This window comes from Magallana gigas, chromosome 4 (genome assembly GCF_963853765.1).
Source record: "Magallana gigas chromosome 4, xbMagGiga1.1, whole genome shotgun sequence".
Lineage (NCBI taxonomy): Eukaryota > Metazoa > Mollusca > Bivalvia > Ostreida > Ostreidae > Magallana > Magallana gigas.
In genome coordinates this window covers 28,640,244-28,651,629 of record NC_088856.1, presented here as the reverse complement: position 1 = coordinate 28,651,629, position 11,386 = coordinate 28,640,244, and the positions used below count along the sequence as shown (strand labels likewise).

General features: G+C 32.6%; 1 protein-coding gene across 1 annotated transcript; it reads left to right on the top strand.

The window, feature by feature from the left end:
• The first annotated feature begins 6,852 nt into the window (after positions 1-6,852).
• On the top strand, positions 6,853-9,637 carry LOC136274614 (protein asteroid homolog 1-like). Its single transcript, XM_066081895.1, has one exon. It carries the CDS (start codon positions 6,978-6,980, stop codon positions 8,562-8,564), a length of 1,587 nt encoding a protein of 528 aa, XP_065937967.1. The 5' UTR covers positions 6,853-6,977; the 3' UTR covers positions 8,565-9,637.
• The last annotated feature ends 1,749 nt before the right edge of the window (positions 9,638-11,386 follow it).

Sequence of the window (11,386 nt, the reverse complement as noted above, 5' to 3'; positions counted from 1 at the left end):
TTTTGGTGTTTGCAAAAGAGTGTATTTAAAATCCTACCGTCCATACCTCTCTCTCTCTCTCTCTCTCTCTCTCTCTCTCTCTCTCCATATTTTGCCTCTGTTTTAATACCGCTCGTTTGGCATCTGTCAAGGTTTAAATGTTCAAGCAAATGCATCACAATTATCGAGAATTTGAAATGTTACTTTACCTGACGAAATTGAAATTCTACTCACTTTAATTTGTCTTCGCATGGAAAAAAACCTCGATACTTCCGTGATTGATATTTGATATTCATTTAATTTGCTTAGATGGTTGAGTGGTTGGTGCATACTGCTAGGAGAGAGAGAGAGAGAGATATTTTTTCGGGGGCATTGATCAACCTTTGTCCACAATGAACTGTAATAACCCAGTACGTACATTGTATTGGTGATAAATGTACGATAATCTTTTAAAGGAGAATCGTATTCAGGCACGTAGCATTGATTTTGAAAGTGGGGGTGGGGGGGGGGGGGGAGCAGACTCATCCAAAAAATCTTGAAAAGTTGGGCCAGCCCCCCCCCCCCCCCATCCCTTGATGCTACGTGCCTGCGGATTCTGTGAGCGTGAGCGTAGTAATTGAAAATCCTCATTATCAGTTAACGTGCAGTAACCGTTATTATGCAAATGAAAGTATTTACTAGGGTATGCTATTATCTTCTTCGCGTCATGCAAAATATTTCATCATTCATTTCAAGACAGTATAAGTATAACTGTTTATTATACTAGTACATCATAATCAACTGTGAACTTAGTTCTATTACAGCGTGATCTAAGTTAAAAATTTGATTACTCCTATTTAGCTCACCTGAGCTGAATGCTCAAGTAAGCTTTTCTGATCACTTTTTGTCTGGCGTCTGTCGATCTGTCCGTATGTCTGTCTGTAATTTTTTTACATTCTTCTCCAGAACCACTGGGCCGATTTCAACCAAACTTGGCACAAAGCATCCTTATGTAAAGGGAATTCAAGTTTGTTAAAATGAAGAGCCATGCCTTCTTTCAAAGGGAGTTAATTAAAAATCATTGAAAATTTGTTGGTATTTTTCAAAAATCATCTTAAAATCCATTTGGTTAGAAAAGCTAAAACCTGTGTTGAAGCATCCCCGGGCAGTGTAGATCCAAGTTTGTTCAAAACATGATCTCCATGGGTAGAGTGGGCCACAATTGGGAGGGGGGGGGGTCGAATTTTTACACAGGAATACAGTATATATAGAAAAAATCCTTCAAAAAAATCTTCGTAGATTCAAGTTTGATAAAATCACAATGCTTTCCTGGGGGTAGGGTGGGGCCACAGTGAGAGGTGAAATTTTCACATTGGAACTTGTAGAGAAAAAAACTGCTCAGAAACTGATTGGCTAGAAAAGCTGTAGCTTGTGTGGAAACATCATCAGGTAGGGAAGATTCAAGTTTGTTCAAATTATGATCCCCAGTGGTAGGGTGGGGCAACAAAAAGGGGGGGGGTGGTCTAACTTTTACATAGGAATATATAAGGAAAAATCAGTGTTTAAAACACAATTTGTCTAGAAAAGCTGTAACGTTAGTCAGTACAGATAGATTAGATTAAAAATCACAATCTTCAAGATTAGGGTTGGGCCACAATGGAGGGAGTGGCTTCAATTTTACAAAGGAAAACATAAATCAATAAATCACGAAAACTCAAATGTTATTTTGTATTGTTTTACTTATATGCAAGCATTTTGACATACATGTATTGTTATTTCTTTAAAAACTGTTTAGACTCTGGCCCCTGGAAATTCGTGGGCCTCACAACTCACAAGCTGTTCAAAATTCGATAAAGGTTTATTATATAATAATCTACCTGGTATTATAAACAGTTGTTAAAGATCTTCTCGAGAACTGCAACACACAATATGTGATAAACTGTAAACTTATCCTGTTACGTGTACAAAGGGACTCAATGATAAACTTAAGAATATGCAGGGAAATTTTTTATGCTCTCTTCGAAGAAGGGGGGCATATTGATTTGCTGCTGTCTGTCGGTATGTTGGTCGGTCCACCAACGGTTTCCGTTCATTTTCTTCGCAGAAGATAAACATGCTGAAACAGAATTTGGTATGCAGGTTAATCAAGATAGTATCTAGGTCAAGTTCGATCATGGGTACGATCGAGCTGTTTTCGACAGAGTTATGCCCCTTGGAAGTACAAATTCCAATTATTTGCAGTTTCCGTTCATTCTCCTCACAGAGGATGCACATATTGACATGAAATTTGGTATACAGGTCAATCAAGATAATATCTAGGTCAAGATTAATTTTGGGTACGATCGAGCAATTTTATACAGAGTTATGCCCCTTTGACGTAGAAAAATTCCATCCAATTATTTGCAGTTTCCGTTCATTTTCTTCGGAAATGTTTCAATTAAAAGGAGGGGGCATGAGTGTTTTACAAACACCTCTTGTTTTTATACAGGATTTATTATATGACATTTAGATATTTTGTATATGACTCTATAAAGCTGATTTTATTATGTCTATTGTTGCTCAGGTGAGTGATGTGGCCCATGGGCTTATTGAATATATACTATTTGTATTATTGAAAAATGCAATGCAGATTTGATGAGTACAATCATGACAATAAGCTTTTTCATTAATCTACAAATATGTTGGAGTGTTCATACAATACAGATAGAATGGCCCCTGAAGTATATAATATTCTTGCATGTAGTTTTGAAATAAATTCTAAAAACTCAAACTCAACAAACTAAGTGATAAATTAGATATGCTTAATATATATTACTCAACGTCTCGATCTAGGTTTGGTCAAGCTAATCATATCAAAATTAATCAAGTTTATAAGTAAAATTTATTCGACTAAACATTTTTTAACGTATACGTATCATGTCATCTGTGCATTTCAATGGTCCATAAAGTCTGGTCACCGGGAAAAGATCATCGGTTCACGTTCTGAGAGTTTTATGAACTAATATTTACATTAACTGTCCTTGTCTGTGACAACTTTACGAATCAATTTTGAAGCCTATAGCACAATAATTTCATAAAAGATATGCGACACAAAATGGGCGTGTCTAATAGCATGACCGAAAAACGGCATTGGCTGCACCGCATAGTAATACATAGCATGTGCTAAATGAAAAAAAATAGTGGTTATAAAATTATTGTTTGAGACTGTAGAAATTGGAAATGATATAAATATAAGTAATAAGAAATCATTCTTTGAATATTATGAGGTGGTAATTTCGGTCATACCAGGCCAATGTCACTTTACTGTTTGACTTAATTACTCAAATTCCAAGCCCTTGTAAAAATGACTCTATTAAATAAAGAACCGAGTTTGAAAATATATATATATGTAAAAGTATCATTTAAAATATCTTAAATCATTGGAGACTTTATAGTATTTGACTATTTTCAAAAACAAAAAATTGGACATATGTAATGTTATATACCGTATACATAGTGAATGCATTTTACTGTACCGTGATGAGATATACTTTGTATTGTATTGTATACCATTAATTCATTACCTTTGAACAAAATATAGAAAAGTTAAAAATTCTTATAATTGCATTATTCCGTTACAGTGTATATTGCTGTATAGCAGAGGAGTGCAATGGTTACATATTTAAAAATAATTTTGACCTTTTAAAGATTTTTTAGCTTCATTTACTTGTCAAAAATTGTACAATATAAGAATTATGAAACAGTAGTCTCGAAGGTATTTTGAATATTATGTAATCTCGTTCACATTGAAATATCTTAAATTGTGTTTCAAATGAAGCTTTAAAAATCAAAATAGAGCGTTTTGTTTAATGCTACATAATTTGTGTATGAATTGCAAATGTTGATGACACCATGTACATTGTACATTGAGCTTTGAAGAAGCAAGTTTTGCACACAGTAGCTACGAAATACGAAAATTATCATAAGGTCTTCAGACAGGCCCATGTCACTTTTCTGTTTGACTTAACTACTCAAAGTCCAAGCTCTTGTAAAAATGACTCTATTAGATAAACAATCGAGGTTGAAAATATAAGTATCTATACTTATGAATTAAGGCATTTTGCAAATAAACTACAAAATGCCTGCACCAGAGTACTTGCTTACACCTTTGGTATTTCAAAACATGTTAGATGATGTCCGTAAGATATAATTGAATTTTAACTGATAAGTTTTTATTGTGAAATTAATCAAAAACCTAGCTTCTTTCATTTTCGATAAACAAGCTCGAAATAGCAAAAATGAGAGTCATTTTTACAAGAGCTTGAACTTTGAGTTGTTTATCTATGACGTCACCTAAATGACCCAATTCCTGCAATTTTGCCAAAAATGAAAATATTGTCATTTTCTTTATATTTTGCATTCGGAAGTATACTGGCACTGTACCAGTTATCGGCTAAAATTTAACGTTTTCTTTTCGTAATTCCTTATTTCTTGATATTTTTGGATAAAACTTGACATACTTTAAAAAGTGAACTCCTTGTTTATCAATCTGTTAGTTTATATCATTATTTAGAACCCAAAACATCTTGTTTTGTGCTTCTAAGCACGCCCCGAATATGCCGAGTTTTTACGATTTACTGTACCAGTTATCGGCTTCGTGATAATAACATAGTAAAAATCCGTGTTCATGTTGATTTTATACTCTGCTAAATGTAGTATGAATTATGCCCCTTGTGAGGTCAGACTAAGGTATTCGGGGTCATGATACATTATAAACAATGATAAAGTCACATACAAATCACACCATCGTAGTCTCAAAATACTAGTGCTTAGATTAGCTGATGGAAAGCCAATATACTTGACAAGATCAAAGATTTGTATTACGTAATTTTTATGATCAATATTTTGAAAACACGTTACATAATTATTTCAATACTTATGAAAAGAATTACTCCACCCAAAATTAGCCATAGTTTCTAATTTTGGATTACCAACACTGATGAAGACAGTGCATGGATTGAGACATTTGAGTAGACAAGATAAAAATAAAGGTTTTGAATTACATTAAATAGTCCCTCACATCAAGTAGCACAGACACGAGTTAGTTACACATGTACACATTTCCTGGGTATTTTTCTGCGTTCGTGCGCAACGGAATTGAAAACGGTATGTCTTGTTCAAATAAAGAACATGTTCAACACTCTGGCAGATGGCGTTTTTCCACACTAAATGAAAAGTTTAATTTTAATTCATACAACACGTATGAATAATTTAATTCATTATGTTTTTTAAAAATCACTTTTAATCGAAAAGCCAGTCCTCGACAAATAAAGCAACCATTTTAATAAAAGAATAACCTGCGTTATGATTGCATGCTTATTACCTTTAAATTGAATTTTTAAAAACCAAATTTACAATAGCTTATTTCTTATTTCTGTGGAGCCCATTAAACATAAAACTAGCCAAATTTCAATAACATATGCTATACATGGCACTTGATAGAAAAAAGTCCAAATTACGATAAATGTGTAAGATGAGCCAATACATAACTTAAGAGGCCTGGGTGGTCATGACCATTTTTAGCCTATCTAAAATTAATGTTGATAAAGAACTCTGTATAAAGATAGTAAGGAAAGTATTCAAGTTTTCAATCTAATATATTTGAATATGTTTTTACTAAATAATAGTTTACGGCAAAAAATATTATAATTGAATTTTTTTTTAAATTCAGATCTGATTGCTAATTTCTTGACCACTAAGCTACGGTCTCCTTTATGGTTATTTCAAATTTATGTGATTAATCACTGATTTTATAATCCGCATTTTTGAATGTATTCTATAAATATTGGGTTCTAAACCAAAAATATTTAATTTCTTTTTAAATTCAACAAATTGAAAATAAAACAAAATTGCTTTTTTTCATGATAAAGTGAACTTGCGAAACTCCTTTAGATATAAGTGATCTAAAATAAAATTACAATTCTGTATATTAACGTTTTCAAAGAATATAAATTTTTGAAATAGGTAGGAAATGAAAAAAATCGATAGACCTGGCATGCTTATAAATATATTCTTTTTGAGACAAGTTTTCAAAGGAAACATTTATTTTAGAAGGTTGATTGTTTGGTTGTTGCTGTCGATGCAACAAAAAATGTTCACTGGAAAGTTTCCAGCTTTGTATTGGAATAATTTTTGTAACATATTGATCATCATTCAATGCTTAAGACTGTTTTGTCAACAACCAACGAGAATTTTAGTCTCGACTCATCGATCAGGTAATGTATTTCTTTAGTTTTAAAATATTATCAAACAATCATTAATTGCATAGTTTATTTGTTTTGACGATAATATTGATTTTTTGAATGACCAGGAGTATAAACAAGCAAAAAAACATGTATGCATGATATAAACATGAAATACGTTGTCAATGAAGCTGATAATCAGATAATTTATAAGATAGCCATAGAAAACAGGAGAAATATTTTCTATCATAAGGCGTAAGTAAGACTGAAATACCATTTAAATTGTGAATTGTTAAGAATGCAGTTCTGATTTAAGGTAAACTTTAATGTTTGAACATAATGTGTACATTGCGCTGCTCGCCAAAAACGACATAAAATTAAATATTCATAATTACTTTATATTTATTGATTTGTCATCGTAACTTTCAGTGAGGCCTTTCATTCCCTGATTCTTCAACAAGTATTCATATGACAGAAACATAGAACAACAACAACATCACAGTGAAACATGGGAATTCCAGGACTTACAACCTTCGTTAATTGCAATCCACAACTTACGAAGGAATTTTCGCTGCATTCAACAAGGCTTGTTATAGATGGCAATAGCCTGTATCATTTCATTTTTGATTATACCCATTTGGATTTCTATCATGGAGGGGATTATGATCAATATGCCATAAAAATCACAGAATTCTTTAGCCTCCTTCACTCCTGCAACATCGAGCTTTATGTTGTGTTTGATGGTGGTACTATAGTAATGATCCAAATTACCTGAAATTTCAAACAATACAAAAGAGAATGAAGCAGAGACTTGAAAACGCCAAGCGAATTGCTAGTGGAATTCGATGCAAGAAAAGAGTTATGCCAATCCTTGCATTTGATACTTTTAAAGCAGTTTTAAAGAAACTGAGCATACCATTTGCAGTGTGTGATTTCGAGGCTGACAAAGAAATTGCAATGCTTGCAAATACGTTGAACTGTCCTGTCCTATCAAACGATAGTGATTTCTTTATTTTTCCATTAACGGGCGGATTTATTAGTTTTGACAAAGTAATTTTCAATTTACAAGAAATTAAAGGGGAGAATAACAGCGTGGAACATTTTCTTCGTGCCAGACTCTATCATGTTGATAATTTCTTTCCGTCTTTGGGGAAAGAAGTTCTTCCATTGTTAGCTGCCCTCCTTGGAAATGATTATATCGACAAAGATGTGTTTAAATCTTTCAATGATTCAATCCAGTCAAATGAATGTGAAACGCAGGATTGGAAATCACCTGGTGACAAGAGGACTCTCAAAGTTCTTCTTTGGTTACAAGGGTTGAAATCATATAGTGAAGGCATAATTATTGAAACATTTCAAGCAAATGTACCAGAAACTGAATCTTCTCTATATGCATACTTCATGGGAAAAGAACAGATAGGTGAAAATCAAATAAGATTTGTTAATGAATCCGCGATTCCCATGTGGTATCTTTCTCATCACAGAAAAGGGTTGATATCTCCAAATTGTTTGGACATTATTACATTACACAGAAAGTTTTTAAGTCCTCAGGTGGAAGATCCAAACTCATTAGCTTCCTCTTATCAATCTAGCGTAAACCTAAGAAAATATATATATGGAATACTGCTCTCTGAGGACAGTGCCGATTTCGAGACAAATGGAGCCTGGGGAATAGCATCAAACATGAAAAGTGTTGTTGAGGAGTTTGACAGAAGAGGAGATATAATTATTAGTCAGGGTATAAACCCTGTAAAACCTGAGACCTATTCTGGCAAATCGATTAAACTATCAGATATTCCAGACCTCTCGCGAAATGAGAAAAAAAATCTACTTCGCATGATTTTAGATATACCTTGTTTTAACATTGATCATATGACACCAGATCTTGAACTAAATCTGGGAATAGTTATATTTTGGATTAGGAATTCCCAGCGAAAGGTAACGATTTCCCATATGCAAAGTGTCCTGGTTTGTTTGATAATGCTAAAAGTAAAGTGGGCTCTTATGTACCCTGCTTCAATCGGGTGTGAGAAAAATTTGATAGAAGCTGCACTATTTGGCATAAAAGCCAAAACTTTAAAAACGGTCAATGAAAAACTTAGTAAATATAAAAAGTCTAGAACATCTCGAGTAGACTGTGGTTTAATCCATGGCTTTGCACAGTTTCAGACTTGCATTATGGCTACTATGCATTTGAATTCTCTTTTTCTGGACCCCTTTCCAGGTCCATACATACCACACATATTTTCAGGAACTTTTTATATAACTTTTGCAAAGAAAATAAAAGAAAAGATCCTGATCAATTTATATATGAAATGCTATCAAAGAATTCAAATCTTATACAGATTTATCAATGCCTCTTTGATGCTGTCAATAAAGCTGTAGGACCAACTGCATTTAGATATACAGAGAACAGATATCATTATAGCAAATACACTCCATACGTAGGAAAACTGTATGATGAAAAATGTTTACCACACATATATGAATCTGTTGAAAGTTGTTCAAAACCTGTCTTTTTGAGGAAAACTAGAATAAGGCTAAAACGAAAAGATCAAGTGCAACAGATGTTGCTGTGCACTGATCTTGAATTGTAAATAAAAAATAAGCATCGGAAGAAAACCTGTTGTTAAAAGCTATGTTCTTGACCTTACACCCGTATAAGTACATGTATTTATCTTTCCGGGCACGTAAGTGATACTAATGAAACAACCAGTGTATTTTATCTTTTATAAAAATGTGAAAACATCAAAACGTTGAACCACTTCACGCAACTTTAATCATCATAAGGGTCGGGAAAAAACCCATCAGCAACAATTGTGTCATTACATGTATATGATTCAGCAACGATTTGATACAGATATATCATATCGAGTGTTGTCAAGCAAAGACAACTTGCAAGTGAATGCTAGTGAAGAAAACGTTTTATTTTTCTCTCGATTGTTGGAAATCGGTCACTAAAAGAGCTAGGAATTAATAAAGCATATAATAAATTTGGTTCACCTCATATTACTTGCACTAAACTATATGTGAAGCATTGTTTAACGTGTTTGTTTTTTAAAGATGTAATGTTTTAGCGATTTAGGCAAGAATCAAACTTAGTATCATAACAAGATTATGAAAAATGATTTATAAATTTTTAATTTTATCTATATGTCCTTATTTGATGCGAATAATGCTGAGTATTGATAACACTTTTACCGTATACTGCATGAGTAGTTGGATTCTCTACCCGCATGACTCTCTATGAAACTTGAGAAATACGTGTACATGTACATGATAAGTACAGTTCTCGCCATTAGTTGTCCACTCTAATTAGAACTTGAATTTACTTCGCATTTCTTTCATGTACACAAATCTCTGTGATTCTGACGAAAATTTTCTTACAAAATGAAAAATGTAACATTGTCATATTAAGCAAGAAAATAGAATGTACTTAGAATTCAGCAATTGCTGCAATGTGGGATATGTACTCACTGTCTACTTAATATATCTTATTACAAATACATTATTCTTATAAATATTTGCATGTATTAGATAACATATCATAATAATTTGCATGTATTTAAAGGATTTTGTTTTTGTTGCTTTTAAAATTAACTTCATAATATTTTTTACGTGACACTTTGGCTGTTGTATGCTCAAGTGAGCGTTTTAAAGCACTGTGATAAAGGAAGAAACGGTACTCATACATAAAGCGTTACATGTCAATGTTTATTCAAACAAAAATCTGAAAAATTATTATGCAGTTCACGGACTAGCTATCATTCTATCACTTTTTCAGTCAACACGTAACTTTAACCTAACCATCCAATTTGGCAAACGGAAAATATTTTACGTCGACCTACTGTATAAAACTTGCAATTTTAGTCCTCACCTATATACGATTTTTTTATTTATAAAAGGCAATTTTTATGTTTTGTTTGAAATCCAAAGAAAATGACAAACTTTTACCTTTTCGCATAAAATTTATTCTTAATGACAGTTCATCGGATTTTTTTAAACAACTTATATCGTAAAATATTTCAAAAGTCTCTAAATGGCCTTTGATTCTGTATTGTTAAAATATTTTAAAGAGTATTTATTTAGGTACAAGTATTTATCATTTCTATATATTTTTAAAGAAGTTGAATCCTGCATGAAAAGGCCGTTCCTATCACTGAGTGAAGGTGTTGGGTTTGCAAATGAATGTAGATGTGAACGCATGAGTGTATTGAAACAGCTTTTTGCTCTGAGTACAATGTTCATGTATATCAATAATATATAACTCTGTAAACCATAGATTCTCTCTTCTATAGAAATAGTTTGTTCTTCCAGTACTTGACCTTATATGTGGGAGAAGGTTTTTTTTTTTATAGATCTTGATTATTACCCAGTTCATTGTAGAAACAAATAGAATATTTTAAATGATATAAATGTTGTACATGTGGCGTGAATTATCTTGGTCGGAATATTTATCAATGATGATTAGTTACAAGAAAACATCTTGAAGTTTTTGATCAACAGTGGTCTAGTTGTTTCAAATAAGTGACTTAAAATGTAAAAGATTACGATCAAAAAACGAACGAGACACAGTTAAGGTGACTTGGATTGAAATAAATAATGCATCTAAGATAACAATAAAACAGGAACACACTCCTCCCCCCCCCTCTCTCTCTCTCTCTCTCTCTCTCTCTCTCTCTCTCTCTGTGTAATGATTACCCTATTTAGGTTTTCACACATACATAATATAACATATTGACAACTATTTCAAGTTGTTTAAAGACACCAAATCGCTTCAAAGGCAAACTAGATAATAAGGGATCCGACAAGCATCAATGACATAGGTTATATGATTGATTTGAACATATTTTATTGTGTAAAATACACAAAATGATTGGAAACAAGTTCTTACAACTTACAAGTTATATACAATGGAATAACAAATGAAGATTGAACAATTCTACTAGCTCTTGTCCATTTACTTGGTGTACGTTAGCGAATGTCAGCATCACACATGTGATATCTATAGAGATCGGCAACAACTTCAAAAGTAAAAACTGTGTCCATCACATTGCGAGCGATACGAGTAAAACATGTACATATAAATTATAAACAATTATTAAATTGTCTTCAGAAATATAGCAAAGATTGCTGTCAATATGCTGTCAGTATGCAGACCTATTAAGTCTATAATCAAATGCTGTTTTAAATGGATGGGGATTTAC